The 23,992-nt window shown below is 42.6% G+C and overlaps 1 protein-coding gene across 1 annotated transcript in view; it reads left to right on the plus strand.

The window, feature by feature from the left end:
* Window positions 1–23,992, plus strand: part of pde11a (phosphodiesterase 11a) — a 60,318-nt gene that overhangs the window by 17,407 nt on the left and 18,919 nt on the right. The window contains exons 7-18 of the mRNA XM_071355688.1: window positions 3,770–3,845; window positions 6,239–6,306; window positions 6,461–6,553; window positions 13,883–13,933; window positions 15,646–15,792; window positions 16,697–16,804; window positions 17,250–17,359; window positions 20,103–20,193; window positions 21,628–21,728; window positions 22,039–22,116; window positions 22,214–22,277; window positions 22,427–22,501. Coding sequence (XP_071211789.1) covers window positions 3,770–3,845; window positions 6,239–6,306; window positions 6,461–6,553; window positions 13,883–13,933; window positions 15,646–15,792; window positions 16,697–16,804; window positions 17,250–17,359; window positions 20,103–20,193; window positions 21,628–21,728; window positions 22,039–22,116; window positions 22,214–22,277; window positions 22,427–22,501 — 1,062 coding nt within the window. The remainder of the gene's footprint in view (window positions 1–3,769; window positions 3,846–6,238; window positions 6,307–6,460; window positions 6,554–13,882; window positions 13,934–15,645; window positions 15,793–16,696; window positions 16,805–17,249; window positions 17,360–20,102; window positions 20,194–21,627; window positions 21,729–22,038; window positions 22,117–22,213; window positions 22,278–22,426; window positions 22,502–23,992) is intronic.

Raw genomic sequence — 23,992 nt, forward strand, 5'->3', positions numbered from 1 at the left:
AAAGTCAAGGTATTGGAGTGGCCATCGCAAAGCCCTGACCTCAATCCTATAGAAAATTTGTGGGCAGAACTGAAAAAGCGTGTGCGAGCAAGGAGGCCTACCAACCTGACTCAGTTACACCAGCTCTGTCAGGAGGAATGGGCCAAAATTCACGCAACCTATTGTGGGAAGCTTGTGGAAGGCTACCCAGAACGTTTGACCCAAGTTAAACAATTTAAAGGCAATGCTACCAAATACTAATCGAGTGTATGTAAACCTCTGACACACTGGGAATGCGATGAAAGAAATAAAAGCTGAAATAAATCATTCTCTCTACTATTACTCTGACATTTTACATTCTTAAAATAAAGTGGTGATCCTAACTGACCTAAAACAGGGAGTTTTTACTTGGATTAAATGTCAGGAATTGTGAAAACTGAGTTTAAATGTATTTGCCTAAGGTGTATGTAAACTTCCGACTTCAAACTGTACTGTATACAGTGCCTTCAGAAAGTATTCAGACCCTTTGACTTTTTCCACATTTTGTTAGGTTACAGCCTTATTCTAAAATTAATTAAATTGTTTTTTCCCCCTCATCAATCTACACACAATACAACATAATGACAAAGCAAAAATAGTTTTGTAGAAATGTTTTGCAAATGTATATATATAAAAAAATATATATATATCACATTTACATAAGTATTCAGACCCTTTACTCAGTGCTTTATTGAAGGACCTTTGGCAGCGATTACAGCCTTGAGTCTTCTCAGGTATGACGCTACAAGCTTGAAACACCTGTATTTTGGGAGTTTCTCCCATTCTTCTCTGCAGATCCTCTCAAGCTCTGTCAGGTTGGATCGGGAGCGTTGCTGCACAGCTATTTTCAGGTCTCTCCAGAGATGTTCAATCGAGTTCAAGTCCAGGCTCTGGCTGGGCCACTCAGGGACACGCTTGGCATTCAGGCCAGAGAATCTTGTTTCTTGTGGTCTGAGAGTTCTTTAGGTGCCTTTTGGCAAACTCCAAGCGGGCTATCATGTGCCTTTTACTGAGGAGTGGCTTTCGTCTGGCCACTCTACCATAAAGGCCTGACTGGTGGAGTGCTGCAGAGATGGTTGTCCTTCTGGAAGGTTCTTCCATCTCCACAGACGAACTCTAGAGCTCTGTCAGAGTGACCATCGGGTTCTTGGTCACCTCCCTCACCAAGGCCCTTCTCCCCTGATTGCTAAGTTTGGCCTGGCAGCCAGCTCTAGGAATGGTCTTGGTGAATCCAAACTTCTTCCATTTAAGAATGATGGAGGCCACTGTGTTTTTGGGGACCTTCAATGCTGCAGAAATGTTTTGGTACTCATCCCCAGATCTGTGCCTCGACACAATCCTGTCTCGGATTGCTCTACGGACAATTCCTTCTACCTCATGCCATGGTTTTTGCTCTGACATGCACTGTCAACTGTGGGACCTTATATAGACAGGTGTGGCCTTTCCAATTTCATTTACCACAGGTGGACTCCAATCAAGTTGTAGAAACATCTCAAGGATGATCAATGGAAACAGGATGCACCTGAGCTCAATTTATAGTCTCATAGCAAAGGGTCTGAATACCTATGTAAATAAGGTATTTCTGTTTTTTATATTTAATAAATGTGCCAAAAAAATGTTAACCTGTTTTTGCTTTATCATTATTGGGTATTTGTGTGTAGATTGCTGAGGATTTTTTTCTCCATTTAATCCATTTTAGAATAAGGCTGTAACGTAACAAAATGTGGAATAAGTGAAGGGGTCTGAATACTTTCCGAAGGCACTGTATATACCGGGTTTAGGTGCTTACTGTACAGTATATACATTTACTGTATGTATTTGAATGATAACCGAAACCATTCAGCAGCTATTTTTATTGGTTAAAATCGGAGAAGCTAGCCTCATAAAAGACTCAAACAATATTACAGCTTTGATCATTGGTATGCTGTCACATGATTATGAATTATATATGATAATATCCATTTGATATGGCTCCGAGGCTTTTCTATCTGATGTTTGAGTTCCGATCTCAACTGTTGATCTTCACGTGATAATAATGGTTGATGCAACCAACGATGCCCATGTTTTTGTAATTGTATTGAAAATTATTATATCCGATCCATAGTGAACCTTGTACCTGTGCAGAGTTGAAATACTGCTGAAGTAATGCATGTATTACATTCTCTACAGTGCCTTCAGAAAGTATTCACACCCCTTGACTTTCTCCACTTGTTGTGTTACAGCCTACACACAATACCACATAATGTGAAAGTGTTATTCTGATTTTCAAAATTTTTACAAATTAATACAACATTTAAAGCTGAAATATCTTGAGTCAAGTATTCAAGCCCTTTGGTATGGCAAGCCTAAATAGGTTTAGGAGTAATTTTGTGCTTAACAACTCACATAATAAGTTGCATGGACTCACTCTGTGTACAATAATAGTGTTTAACATAATTTTTGAATGACTACCTCATCTCTTTACCCCACACATACAATTATCGGTAAGGTCTCTCAGTCGAGCAGTGAATTTTAAACACAGATGCAACCACAAACACCAGGGATGTTTTCCAATACCTTGCAAAGAACAGTAGATCAAAACAGTAGATCAACAGTAGATCAAAAATAAGATGGTGTATCAATACACCCAGTCAATACAAAGATAAAGACGTCCTTCCTAACTCAGTTGCCGGAGAGGAAGAAAACCACTCAGGGATTTCACCATGAGACCGATGGTGACTTTAATACAGTTGCAGAGTATAATGGCTGTGATAGGAGATAACTGAGGATGAATCAACAACATTGTAGTTACTCCACAATTCTAACCTAACTGACAGAGTGAAAAGAAGGAAGCCTGTACAGAATACAAATATTCCAAAGCATGCTTTCTGTTTGCACTAAAGTAATACTGCAAAACATGTGGCATAGCAATTCACTTTTTGTCCTCAATACAAATTGTTATGTTTGTGGCAAATCCATTACAACACAATGCTGAGTACCACTCCCGATATTTTCAAGCATAGTGATGGCTGCATCATGTTATGGCTATGCTTGTAATCTTTAAGGACTGGGAAGTTTTTCAGTATAAAAAAAAAGAAACGGAATGGCGCTAAGCACAGACAAAGTACCTAGAGGAAAACCTGGTTCAGTCTGTTTTCTACCAGACACTGGGAGATTAATTCACCTTTCAGCAGGAAAATAACCTAAAACACAATGCCAAATCTACACTGGAGTTGCTTACCAAGAAGACAGTGAATGATCATGAGTGGCCGAGTTACAGTTTAGACTTAAATCGGCTTGAATATCTAGGGCAAGACCTGAAAATGGTTGTCTAGCAATGATCAACAACCAATTTGACAGAGCTTCAAGAATTTTGAGTAGAATAATGGGCAGATGTTGCTCAATCCAGGTGTGGAAAGCTCTTAGAGACTTACCCAGAATGACTCACAGCTGTAATCGCTGCCAAAGGTGATTCTACAATGTATTGACTCAGGGGTGTGAATACTTATGTAAATTAGATAATTCTGTATTTTATTTTCAATAAATTTGCAAACATTTCTAAAAACATGTTCTCACTTTGTCATGATGAGGTATTGTGTGTAGATGGGTGAGGTTTAAAAAATATATAATCAATTTTGTAACAAAACAAAATGTAGATTAAGGGGTATGAATATTTCTGAAGGCACTGTATGTCTCTTTAGGATACAGTTTACATGTCTAATAAATCATAACAGCCCAGTTTCAGCTCCAGTCTCTTTTCTCTTTCGTTTAGGCAGATCAGTTCTCCGGCTTCCACATTCGTTCAGTGCTTTGTGTACCTATTTGGAACAGCAACCATCAAATCATTGGTAAATTCTCAAATTGTCCTTTTTTCACTGACTTCTTTTGATAGTCAGTTGTGCCATTACATGTCCGTTGATAAATCTATGTTGACAGATGTCAAAACTAAGACATAATCCAGCATTCAAGCTTAAAGTGATTTTAATCATGAGAGAGGAACATCAACAAACCAACGTACATGATGTCCCAAACCTCCGATAACCTCAGATGTCACTGTGTCTTGTTTGGAGAATCTAGAGAGGATACTCTGCCTGTAATGCTCTCCTAGGTAGCATTTAGATGCTCAATTAAAGGGGCGATCTGGGATTGATACATCAATTTCTGGACTTTTAAATGAATGATATATAGCCATTGATTCTTGAAGAATATAATGCATTAATGTCTATTACCCTTAGTTCAACTGTTTAAATCCATCGCAACCCAAAGCTTGTTTTACTCCATTGCTTGTGAACACTGTAATTGCAAACAAACACTGTATAGCTTCAAAACATGGTTAAAACTGTCATTTTAATTCCACGGATGATCAGTCCTTGCATCCATAGCTCCATCTTATGAATTTGACTGTGGTTACATTTCTCCTGCCCCATCACTCAGCTGTTTACCGAAAAAGTGGAAAGGTGACGCTTTGTGGTTTTGTGATTCCCAGATTTCCCTTTTAAAGCAGTGTAGCCTGATTAAAGCCAAGCCTTCATATCAGTCAGTTCTCACAGAGGTGGAGTTCCCTCCATAGTGCTGGCTGCTCCACCATGCAGTGCTCTGTGCTCCTCAACCACCCCAAGGTCCTCACCACTCTGACACTCTGATACATCATTGATCTACAGTCTGGTGTTGGTGCTGGATATTGCAAGGAGAGGCAATGCTAGCAGCTAGACTCAGGCCCACAGAGATCTGACTTGGGAAGTCATTAGTTTTGTTTCTGTGCAAAGTGATCAGCAGCATGGCTGCCAGGGAAAGCACTGCTACAGACGGTCAGTCGCGACCACAGATCATTGTGGGTGTGTGTGTGTGCGTGCAAGCATTGTGTGTGTGTGTGTATGCGTGTACATGCGTGTACATGCGTGTGTGTGGGCTTGTGGAGGTTGGGAGGGGGATGGAAGAATGAGAGACAGAGGGAGCAGGAGAGAGGGGTGTGTGTGTGTGTGTGTGTGTGTGTGTGTGTGTGTGTGTGTGTGTGTGTGTGTGTGTGTGTGTGTGTGTGTGTGTGTGTGTGTGTGTGTGTGTGTGTGTGTGTGTGTGTGTGTGTGTGTGTGTGTGCATGGAGGTTGGGAGGGGAAGAGGGAGCAGGAGAGGGAGCAGGAGAAGAGGGGTGGGTGGGTGGGTGTGTGCGTGCGTGCGTGCGTGCAAGCATTGTGTGTGTGTGCGTGCGTGTGCGTGCGTGTGCGTGCGTGTGTGCATGGAGGTTGGGAGGGGGATAAGAGAGAGAGTGAGCAGGAGAGAGAATAATGTGTGTGTGGGAGGAAACTATCAGGATCTGGACTGAAAGCCATTATAAAGCCATTATAAAGCACAACAGCAGCAGAGAAATGATCAAGTCAAAGATCTGTTTATTCAGAAGGTAGATATCCTCCTGCCACGTACCGAGGTTATGATATAACAGTATAGAGGAAAAAAGCCTTGGGCTAGATTGTTACATCACTGTTATCTCAATGCTCTTCTATATAGGTTGTAAAAATATGATTCCATCTTCAGTGATATTGACAGCACCCCAGTAACCTACAGTACAACCCATAGAGACATACTGTAGAACGTACAATGACCTCTCCAGGGACTCAATGCTAACTTGAATATCTGCTTGTTAGCATAATTTCTCTCGGGTGATAGAAGACGATTCTCTATCAACTAACAATTAGCCTTATCAGCAAAGTCCTGGGTTTTTTAATTAGTAGATAAACTGAGGAGAGCAGCCTGTCTTTGCTTGCTGGCGTGCCTCCAAACCAGGGGACTTGTGTTTGAAATAAAAGATCAAAGGATACACAGTGTTCTATTGTTGCCATCGACATGACCTCCAACCTTACATTACAACAGGCTTAGACACTTTAATTACTCAGGTCAACAACACTACTGTTTCCTGTTTCTTACTCCTTCTTCTAGGAAATACAGCGACATGCGTCTATAACAGTGTAGAAGCATTGCATATTGCACTGAAAAGTGATAGCAGAAAATGCCTTGTTTTATCAATGACTTTAATGAATGTGTGGGTGTGATTTCCTCCTGCTAATTGGGGTTGTGGGAGCGGAACTAGTGTGTGTACGACAGCCCAGTCAATGGTAGCCCAGCCCTAATGAACTAGTGTCAGATAAAATTATGGCTCTCAGGAATGGCCGTTGTCTCAGAAAGAGGAGGGCTTTAGCCTGGTCTGCGTCTGTGGTAGTGTCAGTGATCCTGATGTCTGTTGTTGCAGGTGTGGCTCAGGTGCTCAACAGGCTGGATGGTAACCAGTTTGATGATGCAGACCAGAGACTGTTCGAGGTAGGACTTTTGTTTTGCGTGGTGTGCGTAGGTGCTGCATGTGTGTGCGTGTGTGTGTGTGAACAAGTTTTTTGTGTGTTATGACGTCAAACATGTCTCCCTGTTTCGGTGTGCCGTGACCTTGAGAGTGTAACAGCAGTGTGGTGTGTTTCAGGCCTTTGTGATCTTCTGTGGCCTTGGCATCAACAACACCATCATGTACGACCAGGTGAAGAAGTCCTGGGCCAAACAGTCCGTGGCTCTCGATGTAAGCACCAATGTTCATTCCTTTTTATAGCACTTAAAGGGGGGCTGAACGCACCAATTCTGCATGTGTTTTTCTGCTGCTCCTTAAGAAAAATACAATTTGGATCTTGGGGGTGTGGTTTGATGTGCCTGTGTTATATTCGCTTATCGTACCCTGGAAGTTACTGTTGTTTGTCATTCTAGCAACCACACAGCCACCACCACTTCCTCAAAATAGTCAGAACTAATTTAAGATAAATCAAAAAATCTGTAATTAATTTTGAGGTTTTTGCAGAGGAGGTCTTAGTCACCCAATTGTACATCTAGTTAAGGTGTTTGGTGCAGTATTACTCAAGTTAAAACATTTGCATGAAAAACTAGTCAGTGCGCTTTAGAAAGTAAATCGAGCCAGCTGCTGCTGGTTGCGCTCAGGACTGATTTCTGAGAACATGTCTACAACTTCATCAGCAGCAATCTGTCAAACTATTTTAAATAAAGCACAAGCTACACTGTTTATCAGTCCCGAAAATCAATAGCTAGCTAGCTAATTTCCATCTCTGTGTTTGTCAATGAAGCTAGCTAGTAGTAGCTAGCAGGCACATTAGGCAGGCAGACTAGTTTAGCTAAATCAGAAAAAAATTCTCGCATGGAATAGCCTTCATTTCTCAGAACAAGAATAGACTGATGAGTTTCAGAAGAAAGGTCTTTGTTTCTGGCCATTTCGTGCCTGTGATCGAACCCACAAATGCTGATGCTCCAGATACTCATCTAGTCTAAAGAAGGCCAGTTGTATTGCTTCTTTAATCAGGACAACAGTTTTTAGCTGTGCTAACATAATTGCAAAAGGGTTTTCTAATAATTTTGCCTTTTAAAATGATAAACTTGGATTAGCTAACACAATTTGCCATTGGAACACAGGAGTGATGGTTGCTCATAATGGGCCTCTGTACGCCTATGTAGATATTCCATAAAAAACAGCCATTTCCAGCTACAATAGTCATTTCCACCATTAACAATGTCTACACTGTATTTCTGATCAATTTGATGTTATTTTAATGGACAAAAAATGTGCTTCTTTCAAAAACATTTCTAAGTGACCCCAAACTTTGGAACGGTAGTGTATGTCACGCCTGCTCCCACTCCTCCTCTCTGGCACTCGAGGGTGCCAGGCTGCTCTTCATTACGCACACCTGTCACCATCATTACGCGCATTAGCGCGTCATTGGATTCACCTGGACCCCTTCACTTTCTTGATTGCCCCCTCTATATCTGTCTGTTCTTCAGTTTGATCCATGTGTCAGCATTAATGTCGCTTTGTTTCCCCTGTCCAGACACTGTCTGTGTTTTTTTTCTTGTCCGTTATTTATTAAATGTTCACTCCCTGTACTTGCTTCTCGTCTCCCAGTGTCTGTCCTTACAGAATGCTGACACCAATGTTGGGAGTTTTTTTGTTTTTTGTTTTGGTTGGTGATGTTGGGTGCGGCTGCCGAAGGAACCGGGGATGCCACAGCTGACTCGTTGGGCTTCCATGCCTTAGCTCGCTCGAGAGGTTTTCTTGTCTTGGTTGGCTCGGCAGGCTCCCATCCCACGTCATGCTTCAGCCGGCTCGTCAGGCTCCCACGCCTCAGCCGGCTCGGCAGGCTCCCACGCCTCAACCGACTCGGCAGGCTCCCACGCCTCAGCGGGCTCGGCAGGCTCCCATCTCACGTCATGCCTCAGCCGGCTCGTCGGGCTCCAACGCCTCGGCCGGCTCGTCGGGCTCCCATGCCTCGGCCGGCCCATCAGGCTCGCCCAGGTGGGATGCCCAGGTGGCGCCCCTAGGGGGCGGGGTAATGTCACGCCTGGGCTGCCCATCATTACGTACACCTGTCACCATCGTTACGCGCATCAGCACTTCATTGGACTCACCTGGACTCCATCACTTTGTTGATTTCCCCCTCTATATCTGTCTGTTCCTCAGAGTCATCCCGTGTCAGCATTAATGTCGTTATGTTTCCCCTGTCCAGACGCTGTCCGTGTTTTGTTTCTTGTCTGTTATTGATTAAATGTTCACTTCCTGTACTTGCTTCTCGTCTCCCAGCGTCTGTCCTTACAACATAGGCTGTTTTCAGTTGTTTTTTGCGTTCAGTTGCTCTTTAAACAAAATATATTGTGGCAGTGGTATCCTGAATGGTTTCTCATCAAATCCTATTTTATTGTGTATAGTGACCAAAATTACAGCAGGATTGATATTTGAATGGAATTTGGTCTGCGTTTAGTCTATCCAATTTGGTTCCAGTAGTAGATGTCCAGTATGGATATTGGGATACTGTGCTGTTGTTTTAGTGTGGCAACACATTTGGTTGGGCAGTTGGCCTACTACAATGGACTGTACTGCAGGGCTCTGGTGACTCCACTGTGGCGTCTGACTCAGACAGTCCACTGACACCATCAGGAAAGCTCTCCCATGCTGGCTACTGTGCCACTCTCATTTTCTCTTCTCTTCCCTTCTTCTCTTTCCTGTCTGTCCTGGTTTCCTCTCTCCCACTCTCCTTTTCTCTTCCTTTCTTCTCTTTCCTCTCTGTCCTGGTTTCCTCTCTCCCACTCTCCTTTTCTCTTCCCTTCTTCTCTTTCCTCTCTGTCCTGGTTTCCTCTCTCCCACTCTCCTTTTCTCTTCCCTTCTTCTCTTTCCTCTCTGTCCTGGTTTCCTCTCTCCCACTCTCCTTTTCTCTTCTCTTCCCTTCTTCTCTTTCCTCTCTGTCCTGGTTTCCTCTCTCCCACTCTCCTTTTCTCTTCTCTTCTCTTCCCTTCTTCTCTTTCCTCTCTGTCCTGGTTTCCTCTCTCCCACTCTCCTTTTCTCTTCTCTTCCCTTCTTCTCTTTCCTCTCTGTCCTGGTTTCCTCTCTCCCACTCTCCTTTTCTCTTCTCTTCCCTTCTTCTCTTTCCTGGTTTCCTCTCTCACATTCTCTTTTTCTCTTCTCCTCTTTCCTGGTTTCCTCTCTCACATTCTCTTTTTCTCTTCTCCTCTTTCCTGGTTTCCTCTCTCACATTCTCCTTTTCTCTCTTCTGTTATAGTGGACTCAGTGCCTCCTTTTATTTAATTTATTTGAACCTTTATTTAACTAGGCAAGTCAGTTAATAAGAACAAATTCTTATTTTACAATGACAGCCTATCCCGGCCAAACCCTCACCTAACCCGGACGACGCTGGGCCAATTGTGCACCACCCTATGGGACTCCCGATCACGGCCGGTTGTGATACAGCCGGGATCGAACCAGGGACTATAGAGACGCCTCTAGCACTGCGATGCAGTGCCTTAGACCGCTGCACCACTCAGGAGCTTTTAGTGTCATAGTTCTACATCATATTTCTACATCAGTGAGCATCAATGGATCCCTGTTTGTAGTCTGCACTCCACAAAGGGCCATATACATTTTTAAAGAGAGATTGTGAAAAGCAATCCCTTATCTGATCAATAATAAGGCATGCAAGACTGATCAGCTTCTTCTATGCTTTTTGTGAGAGAGAGGACAGTGCTCTCAAGTGGGCTGTGCAGGTTGCCTCGTTGTTGGGGACAGGGCGGCAGGAAGGAAGCCTGGGATAGAGCATAGTGAAGAGCGGCATAGGAAGGAATGGCTATAGGGAAAATACGAGCGTGGAGATGCATTGCCTTTGGCAGCAATGAATAAACATGAGCTCTCTTGATCAAATAAGGAACTGCAAGGCTGCTGCGCAAGGTATTTCTCCTAGGAGATGGAGGAAGCAAAGGGAATGACATCGGGGCTGACATCTCGGTTCCCCCAGCATTCCTCAGCATGAAGGGTTCAGAGCTTTAGGGGCAGATCACAATTTACTGTGGGGGGGTCTGAATAAATGGGTTGGATGGATGACTTCGATAGTCCAGCAATCGAATTACAAGTCATTCATATGCTAATAATCCAAATATTCTGCTTAAATAGATCTTGCACTGCTACCCTCAGCATTCACTATTCTTATTGGAGGTCAGAACAGGAAATGGGACCTGAATTTATCCTTTCTGTGTGTGGAAAAAATATTCTGCCGCATGGATACACCTACAGGCGGGAACGACAGACTGCAAAATAAGTCTTCCTGGAAGTGCACTGAATATGATGTTTTTTGAATGCTGAGGTCGCATAACCCTCACTAATGGGGTTATCTCCAAGTTATCTGAAGAACACAAGAAAGACAATGTTTCCCATAGGTATGTCTTGTTTGTTGTTTAGCATAATAATGGCAGTCTTCTTCTTATGATTACAGCATGCCCAAGGCCAATAACATGGTTGCTAATCTTCTCCTATCTTTTCTTTTTTTTTCAGAATTATGGAAGTGCTATGATGCTGTCCTGCAAGACTTGGTGGAGACCAACAACAGAGTGGAGGGCTGGCATCGTAAAATGTAGGCAAATCTTGGCACATAGAGGCATTGCAACGACAGCAGCAAAGAGGTGAAATGAGAATGAAGCAGCAACTTACTGGTGTTCCACCGCCATGGCAAAGACCCCACTACCGCAAGCAATAGAAGTATCTGAAGTCACTGGTTGAGGAGTATACGACTCAATAGCTGGAGTCTTCCCCGAAGAGAAAAAATAGGACCTAGCCTACTTGGACACTTGTTCGTGACACTTATCAATTTCAACCCTTTCAACAACTCCAAAATCCTTATCAGACCAGAACACAAAGCACACTCTTGGACGATTTGTTCATGAACTTGTTTTTACGGAAGAGCATTGTTATGTAACCTACTCTTATTTTTGGGTTACTTGAAATAAATGTTTTAGGCCTACTTGTTTTTGCACTATAATTTTTTGTATTTTGCTAAGCCTTTTTTGTTGATAACTAAATGTTTTATAGTGAATGGTTGGTGCTAATGGATGGTGCAAAAACAAGATAAAACTAAATCCATTCTTTGAAACAAAAATACATTGTAGAAACTAGATACAGGCCTTCAGCCTTTATAGAACTATATGAATGAATTTATATACAATATTCTGCCAATATGAACTAATGTATATAGGCCTAGCCTACAATATTCTGCCCATATGAACTAATGTATATAGGCCTAGCCTACAATATTCTGCCCATAGGAACAAATTAATTGTAGGCCATACCTGAACCAATTTCTGTAGGCTATATATATAATATTATGCCCATATGAATGAATGTATATACAATATTGGTAGCCATGTGTGATTTAATGAATAGCATAAACATGCAGTGCCTGCCCATATGAACGAATGTACCTTATAGGCTATATAATATTTATAGCCATTCATAATTTAATGAAAAGCAGTAAACATTGTTTGGCATGATTTAATAACAGACTCATAAACAGAATCACGCAATAGGCTACAGCTCACTTCACAGCTTCCCCTGTGCTTCACAGCTTTCCCGGGAAACTCTATGTATTGTAGCCTCACCCAGACGAAAGATCAACTTCTTCTGCAGTGTTTGCGTTAAAATATTGCATGTAGCGGTGGTGCAACATGTAAGTGTAGAACTGTCCGTTAAAGCTCACTACAAGCGCTATGCAGACACAAGACAGAGTGTTGCAATGTCGTCACACAAGGGGCGGCTCCTTGTAATAGCTGAAAACCGAGACAGTCGTGGGGGCAGTGTTGTCACTTGGTTCCTGATCTGATCTATAGGCTATGTGAAATGGTAGCACCTGCTGGAGCCAACTAGCTAGCCATGTGCATTTTTTCTCCCTGACCAAAACATGAAGGCATATTTTTTTAATCATACAGTACATTTGATTATTTCACATGGAGATGTCGAAAGCTAAAAAGGCTGGCTAACAGGCTAAAGCCCACTAGCCAGGCTGACAGCTAGCTACTATCTAATATTTTTAATAACTAACCCAAGATTGACCACAGCCTGTTGTTTCCAATGGGAACACATTAATCATAGTGGGCAGAACAAGCAAGGAGGTGGGCAGAGCCAAGCACGAGCTAGCGAGATCCTACTGGTGCGTTCTAGCATGTATTTGCATATTTCTGTTAGGGAATTCCTACTCTGGAATTCATGTTACCAAAAGGTGTCCGCTACTCCAAAAATCTCCACCCACGTGCACGCAGGCACATAGATCCACGGTGGGAAGCTTATAGTAACTGTTGTGGAAATTCCCCAATAAGGACTCAAACTCAATGTAAATGAACCAATCTTTAGTATCACGGCCGGAGAGGTTCACAAACTCAATCCAAGCATGATCAAAACTCTGAAGAGGCCATTCCCTTTCAGTCCTCTTCTACTGCTACACAAACAAGTCATATAAGCATGATTTACATTATTCATTATTCATCATTAACGTTGGTTCCTGCACGTGACTGATTGACACCTCACAAGGCTTCTTCTCTAAATGCTGGGACCTTGAAACTGAGATACTCCTTTTGGTTCCCAGAACAGTGTTCTGGGCGTGCTGCCAATTGGTCTGAGGAGGAGGTCACAGTCACCTGCACAAACCAAGATGGAGAGAGAGGAGATGCTGTTTACAATTCAAGGCTTAGCTCATCAGACAATAACATTTTCCCTCACATAACCTTTAGAGCAGATTGAGGTGGTCAGTCATTGCCACCAAAGGTTTTTCTTATTTGGTCCACAGGCATAGCTTAGCAAAAGGGCTCCATAAATAACCTTTGTTAAAGTCCTTTTAAGACCTATTAAGTATTACTGACTATGACTGTCCTAAGTGTAGTGAGCATGACTTGATATCTATAGCCAGTGTAAAATATACTGTATGTGCTTCCAGTGGTGTAAAGTACTTAGTTAAAAATACTTTAAAGTACTACCTAAGTTTTTTTGTGGCATCTGTACTTTACTATTTATATTTTTGACAACTTTTACTTTCCTACAATCCTAAAGAAAATAATGTACTTTTTACTCAATACATTTTCCCTGACACCCAAAAGTACTTACATTTTGAATGCTTAGCAGGACAGGAAAGTGGTCCAATTCATGCACGTATCAAGAGAACATCCCTGGGCATCCCTACTGCCTCTGATCTGGCGGACTCACTAAACACAAATGCTTCGTTCGTAATTATGTCTGAGTGTTGGAGTGTCCCTCTGGCTATCAATAAATAAATACAAATAAGAAAATTGTGCTGTCTGGTTTGCTTAATTTAAGTAATTATAAATGATTAATACTTTTACTTTTGATACTTAAGTACAGTATATTTTAGCAATTACATTGACTTTTGATACTAAAAATAAATACTTTTAGACTTTTACATAATTAATATTTTACTAGGTGACTTTCACTTTTACTTGAGTCATTTTCTATAGAGGTATCTTTACTTTTACTCAAGTATGACAATTGGGTACTTTTTTCACCAATGTGTTCTGTATTCTTTTGCAGGTTCTGTCATACCATGCAACCTGTTCCAAGACTGAGGTCGACAAATTCAAGGTATTAGGTCTTATTCTTATATGAAAGAGAAAGTGTGTGTGTGTGTGTGTGTGTGTGTGTGTGTGTGTGTGTGTGTGTGTGTGTGTGTGTGTGTGTGTGTGTGTGTGTGTGTGTGTGTGTGTGTGTGTGTGTGTGTGTGTGTGTGTGTGTGTGTGTTAGTCATCGCTAGCATTCACTGGTTGAAGTTGAAGTAACTTTTGAGTGTAATGGAGTTGACTGATGACTTTGACATGAATATATATATATATCATTCACAACAATGGTACGGGAGCTATAATACAGTTATAATACAAAAGAACTACGTGTGTTGTTATTACTTGAATTATTTTACTATAATTGGGCAACTCAACCGACTGGTTGAGATGTTTGTGATGCATTATCTATTAAAGCTTAAGTAAAGCAAACAAACATTCTTCATTTCTGGCTTATACTGATGCTAAATACACATATTTTGCAGAATAATAATAATATTATATATACTGAACAAAAGAACGTGAACTGTGAGGAAAACCCCATTTGTAGTTCACCGCCCAGAGTAATATGTTTTTTTCAATTAAGAGATAACTTTCGGAATGAAGCTTTGTCACGCATTACCTTCCAATGTAAAATGAGAAATCATTAATGGTACTACATGATAGGAATAGATTGATGGCTTTGCTTCACAGACCTCATTTTCCAATTGCTTCCCTGGACTGCAGTGTGGTGCAAGGCAGCGTACTGTATACACAGGTCGGGGCAGTACTCCTTCAAGTCCCACATGAAAACAACTAATTGTGGTATTTGGAATGAATAAGTAAATCAATAGCCAATCACTTTCATTGCATTATTTAGAGAGTAATAGAGCGTGCCTCTGGAACCAATCCGAGAAAAAAAAACATTCTCAGAACTGTGTGATGTGTGATGTGTTAAATGTCTTTCTTGCTCTTTGATATGGGGCTTGTCCCGGTGGCCATTAGCACTGAGAATCAGCCATGCAATGTGACATCTGTCAGATCTCCCCCTCACCACATGCAGGCACAGCACAGTGCTCAGCAGCACCCACCCTGCCTTTATCCGTTTCATAACTGGCCTACATACAGAACCTCAGTAAACACACTCTACCCCAGATTCCGGAGAATTGTAAATGTCACCGGCAAAAAAAAACTTGGCTACAATTCATAACCTAAGGCGTTGAATTAGCCCGACGCACCTGCTGACCTGAAAGACAAACGGTTCCTAGAAAAGGTGGGCTTTCCTGGCTGCTCTGCTCTGCTGTGTTCTCTTGGTGGAAGTGAGGCTGGATGGTACATCACAGGGATTGGGGAAGGAGAACAGCAAAACCTTCATATTCTGAGATGTTACCTTATCCCCCTTAGAAAGAAAAACCAATGGCACATGTAATCCAATAAGACAACAACTTAAATTCTCAGTCTTTCTGAACAATTATGCTTTGATTTTCATTAGAGAGCTCTCTGTGGGTTGAAGTCTTGGGATAATTAAATTGGTTTAGTGGTGTTTCTGTGTTAGTATTATAGGTTAAATATAGAATACTACCACGATTTGTTAATGAGCTCACAGGAAGTTAACAACAATGAATTCCACTGGTGATACTTTCTCATTAATTTTCAACCCTTTCTAAACACGAGCTCTCGGAGTCTTCATTAGCAACTCTCCATGTGTTGAATTTTCAGTGTCTCAAAATGACCTCTCTCTCTCTTCTTTCCATAACCCAGGCTGCTAACATCCCCCTTGTTTGCGATTTTGGCATCGATAAGCTTTCCTTTGATGATTTCTCTCTGGATGTAGACGCCATGATAACCGCAGCCCTCAGGATGTTTATGGAGCTGGGCATGGTGCAGAAGTTCAAGATCGACTACGAGGTGAGAGCGGCTCTGACCCAATGCTCTGACAGAGACCGCTATTCAATCAAATATGCAGTGTGGTATTTACACAGTAGCTTTTTCCACATGGTAAAATACAATTACTGAATGGTTTTCAACAGGAAAGACCTACTACTCCTACTACTACTACTACTACTACTGCTACTGCTGCCACACACAGGTAACTGACAAAATAAAGGAAATAAATGCAGCTTAGAATAGATGCTACAAGTGTCTGGAACTCTATTGGAGGAATGCGACACCATTCTTCCACGAGAAATTCCATAATTTGGTGTTTTGTTGATGGTGGTGGAAAACACTGTCTCGCCGCCCCAGAATCTGTTCAATTGGGTTGAGATCTGGTGACTGAGACGGCCATAGCATATGGTTTACATTGTTTTCATGCTCATCAAACCATTTAGTGACCATTAGTGCCCTGTGGATGGGGGCATTGTCATCCTATGGGGGCATAGCCATGGTAGCCAAAATAATAGCGTGCCCAGCATTTTATACATGACCCTAAGCATGATGGGATGTGTGGAAGCACCTGCTTTCAATACACTTTGTATCCCTCATTTACTCAAGTGTTTCCATTATTTTGGCAGTTACCTGTAGCTTCACAATAGGAAGTGTGTGTTTGTTAACAACAGCAGTGGAAACACTGCTATGGCAGGTTAGATTGAGGCCGCGATTCAATAGGATTGCAGATTTGTACAATGCGCCATTAAAGACATTTCCGATTGAGCCTACATATGCAGCGTAAATGATGTATTTAAAACGTACATTGCAGACAAAGGGCGATCGGATTGAATCCCGGCCTGAGTGTGAGAGCTGATGCACCAGCCTACTGTCTGCTGACGGACCCTGTTCTGTCCATTCCTCTTGTGCCCCTGACTCTCTACAGACTCTGTGCAGATGGCTGCTGACGGTCAGGAAGAACTACCGCATGGTGCTGTACCACAACTGGAGGCACGCCTTCAACGTCTGCCAGTGCATGTTCGCCATACTAACGGTGAATATGGAGAACGCACAGGGAGTCTAGCATTAGCCTATCATTAGCCTAAACGGAGACCGTTCAAATACACCACACCTGCCCCAACACATGTGGACACTGACTAATGTGCACCAACTGCTTCATCTTCTGTCCATTGTTCTCCGCTCCTTCTCAATCTTTTTTATGTAATCAAGCACAGCATTATGCATGTCCCATCTGAATTGATTGTGCCAAGAGAGAGATTAAATAGTTGTGTGTAAGCCGTTTAGAGCCCAGGAGTGCTGTGTTTTAATAAATAACTCAGACCTACAGTACACTACTACTAACTGTTAACCCCATAGCGACCTAACTCCAATTTACACATGTTGTGTGTGTTTTAGTTTATGTTTGTGTGTGTGTGGGTTTATGTTTACTTGTGTGTGTGGCCCCTGGGTGACATCCTGTCCCTGCTGTGTCCCTATAGACGGCAGGCTTCCAAGAGACCCTGACGGAGATTGAGATCCTGGCTCTTATAGTGGGCTGTGTCTGTCACGACCTGGACCACAGAGGAACCAACAACGCCTTCCAGGCCAAGTGGGTGACCCTGTCTGTAGACACACGCACGCTTGCAGGCACACATGCACAAGCACTCTAGTGATGCGTGGGTCAGTTGTTTATTCACCCGCACCCCGCCCGTAATTGCTAATAATCTATCCGCAACCGACAAGCTATATATGATCAAGTGAAAATCTGAGGCCGCACCCAACCCTAACCCGCAAAAATAGAAAATGCTCAGTCAGAGATGCCAGAATTATTTTGCTACGGGGGCTTTAGGATTTCTTTTTTAAAGATTAATTTACATCGCCCTATATTTCTGCTTAGAATTTCTGACATTTGGTTGTCAACTTGTCTATAATTAGATACATCTCTTCTGTCATTACTTGTTGCCCTAGAAGAAGACTACATTTCCAAATGACATCAGTTTGACCTGTTTTAAGGGAATTACAAGCTGTGAAAACAGCCCAACATGTTTCTGATACGATTTCAGTTCGGCTTGGATGCATATTTTATGTGGTGGAAATACTATCAGCTTTTATGACGCTGATAAAGATGGCACATTTACAGATGGTCCCTAACCACGTATTCATTATCTCAAGATGCTGAAAGAAAGAAATCACATTTCTCCACTCCTGTTCCCTAGTAAAAATGTACATTTGGTGTATAATTTTAATGTAAAAACTGCTTAATTCAGCAGGAGTTTATATTATGTTAGGCTATGTGAGAGGTTGTAGACCATTGGCGGTCGGTGCTGTTGCACACTCTTGCCTGCATCTAGCTGATCTAGGGTGTAATCATTAGTCCAACAGTTGCAAACAAGAGTTTATATTGGACAAAGTCAGGTATGCTTATCCCCGTTTCGTTCCGTTTGCTTCCGTTTAGGAAACGTTTTTCAACAGAATTGGTGGAATGAATACATCCCTGATCACACGCAAACGTTGTATTCCTTCTCTCATCTATGCGCTCTCCTCCTCTCACCTTTTCCCCTCGCTTGTGGACTTCAGTGCACAACGCAGCTGTCTGTGACCAGGCAAAAAAAACTTTACACACAGCCTACATCGTTGTCACCATATTAGCTAAAGTAGCGTCATTGTCAACATAGCTAGTAGAACTAACACGTTAGTAAACCTTCTTCAATCATGCAGTACAGTATACAGCCAGTATGCAGTTGAGCAGTTATACCGGTGGGCTCCAGTGGCAATAAATTACCTTGACGGAAGAGTTCCAGTGTTGGATAGTCATAGCCAGCTAGCTAGCATAGCATCCGTCTGTTTGAGCCGGGTATTTGAGTAAGCTAAACTAGCTAGCTGCATTTGATAGCTCAGTAAGTGAAAGTGAAAAAAGAAAAATAAATCTCTCCACATTTTATGCACTGCAGTGCTAGCTAGCTGTAGCTTATGATTTCAGTACTAGATTAATTCTCTGATCCTTTGATTGGATGGACAACATCTCAGTTCATGCTGCAAGAGCTCTGATAGGTTGGAGGATGTCCCCTGGAAGTTGTCATAATTACAGTGTAAGTCTATGGAAGGGGGTGAGAACCATCAGCCTCATAGGTTTTGTATTGAAGTCAATGTACCCAGAGGAGGACAGAAGCTAGCTGTCCTCCAGCTACACCGTGGTGCTACCCTACAGAGTGCTGTTGAGGCTACTGTAGATCTTCATTACAGAACAGTGTGTTTTAATCAATTATTTGGTGATGTGAATATATTTTGTATAGTTATTATCTAACTTTTTAAGCGTTTCACTATTAAAATGTTTATGAAATTCACTGAGGAGGATGGTCCTCCCTTTCCTCCTCTGAGGAGCCTCCACTGTTATAGACAGTACAGTTCCCTTGACGTGCCATATTTGAAGTCCCAGTTTTGTGACTGTCAAATTTGTACAGGGCCTCACAATCATCACACATAAGATCTTTCTCAAACATTAGGCTACTGTTCTGGCCCTCCCTTGTCTTTATTTTCATCTCTCCATTTCACAACTTTTCTCAAACTGAATTCATCTCCAACCTTTTTGCCTCAGTGGATCAGCGTTAACTTTTCTACCCAAGTTTCCAAAAGCATTTGGTAATTGTTGTGTATTTGGCTCGCGTACAAGTTAGACCTTAAAGCTTAGGCTTACGCACTAACGCCAGATAAAAATAATGAAAGAAAAAAACTCAATGTAGTCTATCAGTATTAATTGCACAATAATTATACATTCATGGATCTTTTATGCATTGTTTTCTCTCTATGAGTCAACCCACCCATCACTAACACACACACACTCTGTGCTCTGCTAGCCCACCTGCAACAATCTGTTATAATCCAGCCCAGCTCAACTAGAGTGGAGAAACAAATTGCATAAGATGTACATAGGAGTCTGTTTGAGGGAGAGAGAGCGAGAGAGAGAGAGAGAGAGGAGAGAGAGTTTAAACGCGGCTGGGGTGGAGAGCACAATTAGAGCCGCAGGAAAAACAACTGTTGAATCTAGTGGATCTGCCCACACACCGCAGTCACCATCAGGAGCCCATGTGTCATTTTGACCCATTGGCCCAGAATGATTGCAGATGGTGAACACTGAAGGTTTTCCCTCCGCAGACTCTGATATTAGCTGCAATATTGAGCTGTGAGAACATGTTGACAGTGGACTGTGGAGTGATTTAGTGAAGAGACTTAGAGAGGTCTCAATGGAGGATCCTCTCTCTTCCAGTGTTTTTGTTGTGCTTTGCCTGTTTAACTCTTTCTCTCGCTATGTATCCCCCTTTCTCGCTTTGTCTTTCTCTCTTTGACTTTCTCAGGACAGGTTCAGCCTTGTCTCTGTTGTATGGAACCTCAGCTACTCTCGAGCATCACCACTTCAACCACGCCGTAATGATCCTGCAGAGTGAGGTGAGCTACATCACTGTGTCACTACTGACAGACTACAAACATCATTTTGTGCAGGATTACAAAAAGCCACGTTCTCAGCGCGAGAAGCGATCAGAATAGACAAACATCACGCTACTCCCCGCCCCCCCCTCAAAAAAATCAATGTCATTACAAAAACAATGATTGGTTGAGAGAGAAGTTTTAAGCAAGCGACTGATTTTGTGTGGTCAGACAGACAGGTGGTAATTAGCTGTGTTTTCATGGTGTCTGCTGAAACAAGAGCTAGCCAGCAGGGCTCTAATAGACTCGTTATCACGACGCTGACGACACAGTAAGCTGACAAATGTTTGCTGTGACTAGCATAATGGTTTCTGTTGACACAGGGGCTGAATTACTGCCATGGTCATTAGCATATCATTGAGCAGTGCGTCTAATTGAAGGGGAAAAGAACGAGCGCACGGATTCAGTCCACCAAACAGCAGGAACCATTAATTAAAACGGAACGTCTCGACGAACGAACGCCACTCTCTCCGCTATCAGTCTTTCTCTCTCTCTCTCTCTTTTCCTCTCATTAAGATAGAGTGAAGAAGAAAAAAAACTCAATGTCTCTGACGTTAAGGTATTCAATATTTCATGGGAACCAATGAACTGAGGATCGAGGCTGGTCTTGCAGTGCTGGAGAAAACCTCAGTCTCAGCTCGAGCGTGAACAGAGAGAATCAGGGGTCACCCTGTTCAAGAAGCCCCTCTCTCCTTCCCCATATCTCTCTTCTTGGGCATTCCCCTGGTGAAGGGCACTCTAAGTGGGACTGGGATATATTATATATATGATGAAGAGAGATCTGTTGGAATGATATGAAAAGGAGAGAGAGTGAGAAGTGGCACTTACTTCTTAAGAGCTTTCCCTCTGATCCCTGATGGTTCGTCTTCCTGCCTCTGGCAGATTTGCCTTTGACTCCAGACACACACACACACACACACAGACACGGACACACAGACACACAGACACAGACACACACAGTGAGTGTCACGCTCACACCATCCCCTTTATCACCACTACACATAAAGATGTGACACTTGAGGAGTCCCTCTCAAGTCACAGACTGAATGTGCTGACAGCCACAAAGTCATGCTGGAGCTGCTAGTCAGATCATGACACCTTTATTTTGCTCATGTACAGATTGGACTAGATTTCGCCACAAAACACTGTTTAGGTCATTTATTCACCTGTACCGGGTTAAAGAAATCCATATAAAATATTGTGTTCACGTTGATGAAGTAAACAAAGCCTGGTACCAGATCTGTTTGTGCTCTTGCCAACATATATGCTGTCATTGTTGAGCCAAGAGTGACAGGGAGTTACAGGGAGCATAATAGCACAAACAGACCGGCACTCAGGCTGAATTAGACAGTGATTCATGAAATGTTTTGTGAGCCTCTTCTTCTGTGTGTGCAGGGACACAACATCTTCTCCAACCTGTCGTCCAGAGAATACGGTGACCTCATGCAGCTTTTGAAACAGTCCATCCTGGCCACAGACCTCACTCTATACTTTGAGTATGTGCTTTATTGTATCCGGCAGATGGGATTTGATATAAACATATTTGACGATATCGTCTCATACAGCAAGCATAAAGCGTAGTGCAGTCAGTTTAGTTGTTTTGTCGATATTATAGCGTAGTTCATCTTATTTATTTTTTTACATACCAACATGACGTACAGGTAAGAATGCATTGTTTGTATTCTCATGCTCACAGCTCTTGGTTAGATAACAAATATTATAGTCTGTACTGCCTCCTTGTGGATTGTATATCACTCACACTAGAATGATCAAAATGGCCTAGAATTCATTATTCCTCACTTTTAGGAACAGGAACACATTTTTTGAGCTGGTCAACAAAGGCGAATACAACTGGAACGTGAAAGGCCACAGAGACATGTGTAGGTAAGTACATCATTGTGATGTAGAAAACTGGGTGTTTTTCTGAGGGCATTGTGTGTGTTTCAACTGAGATTACGAATGTCTGACTGAACTTTCACAGGTCCATGTTGATGACAGCGTGTGACTTGGGGGCCGTCACCAAACCCTGGGAAATATCACGCAAGGTAAAAAGGACAGGCTATTTCATTCACGCACACCGGAAAAGTTTATATTAGGATATTGTGAATACTCTCAGGCCTGGCATTTCACTGTATTCCTGTAAAAATCCTTGTATTCTCTCATGCTAATAGTTGTTCTGATGTTCTCCTGTTAGGTGGCAGAACTGGTCACCAGTGAGTTTTTTGAGCAGGGGGACAGAGAGAGATCTGAACTGAAGCTCACCCCATCTGTGAGTTCATCATCATATGAGCAAATCTCACTGTTGTTTTTGGGATATATAAAGCCTATGACATAGGCAGTGGTGAAAGTAAGGCTGTACAGTTCGGTACGGCGTCCCGGCAAAATTAATAGTGGGGGTACACTGTACAGGTGACATTTTTTTTATTTCACCTTTATTTAACCAGGTAGGCCAGTTGAGAACAAGTTCTCATTTACAACTGCGACCTGGCCAAGATAAAGCAAAGCAGTGCGACAAAAACAACAACACAGAGTTACACATGGATGAACAAATGTACAGTCAATAACACAATAGAAAAATCTGTATACAGTGTGTGCAAATGAAGTAAGGAGGTAAGGCAATAAATAGGCCAATAGTGGCAAAGTAATTACAATTTAGCAATTTACACTGGAGTGATATATGTGCAGATGAGGATGTGCAAGTAGAAATACTGGTGTGCAAAAGAGCAGAAAAACAAAAACAAATATGGGGATGAGGTAGGTAGTTGGTTGGATGGGCTATTTACAGATGGGCTGTGTAGAGCTGCAGTGATCGGTAAGCTGCTCTGACAGCGAATATGTAGCGAGGACCAGCCAACGAGAGCATACAGGTCGCAGTGATGGGTAGTATATGGGACTTTGGTGACGAAATGGATGGCACTGTGATAGACTGCATCCAATTTGCTGAGTAGAGTGTTGGAGGCTATATTTGTAAATGACATCGCCGAAGTCAAGGATTGGTAGGATAGTCAGTTTTACGAGGGTATGTTTGGCTGCATGAGTGAAGGAGGCTTTGTTGCAAAATAGGAAGCCGATTCTAGATTTAACTTTGGATTGGAGATGCTTAATATTTACATTTAACATACATTTACATTTAAGTCATTTAGCAGACGCTCTTATCCAGAGCGACTTACAAATTGGTGCATTCACCTTATGACATCCAGTGGAACAACCACTTTACAATAGTGCATCTAAATCTTTTAAGGGGGGGGGGGGGGTCAGAAGGATTACTTTATCCTATCCTAGGTATTCCTTGAAGAGGTGGGGTTTCAGGTGTCTCCGGAAGGTGGTGATTGACTCCGCTGTCCTGGCGTCGTGAGGGAGTTTGTTCCACCATTGGGGTGCCAGAGCAGCGAACAGTTTTGACTGGGCTGAGCGGGAACTGTACTTCCTCAGTGGTAGGGAGGCGAGCAGGCCAGAGGTGGATGAACGCAGTGCCCTTGTTTGGGTGTAGGGCCTGATCAGAGCCTGAAGGTACTGAGGTGCCGTTCCCCTCACAGCTCCGTAGGCAAGCACCATGGTCTTGTAGCGGATGCGAGCTTCAACTGGAAGCCAGTGGAGAGAGCGGAGGAGCGGGGTGACGTGAGAGAACTTGGGAAGGTTGAACACCAGACGGGCTGCGGCGTTCTGGATGAGTTGTAGGGGTTTAATGGCACAGGCAGGGAGCCCAGCCAACAGCGAGTTGCAGTAATCCAGACGGGAGATGACAAGTGCCTGGATTAGG

The sequence above is a fragment of the Salvelinus alpinus genome, chromosome 20 (assembly GCF_045679555.1).
Source record: "Salvelinus alpinus chromosome 20, SLU_Salpinus.1, whole genome shotgun sequence".
Taxonomy (NCBI): Eukaryota; Metazoa; Chordata; class Actinopteri; order Salmoniformes; family Salmonidae; genus Salvelinus; species Salvelinus alpinus.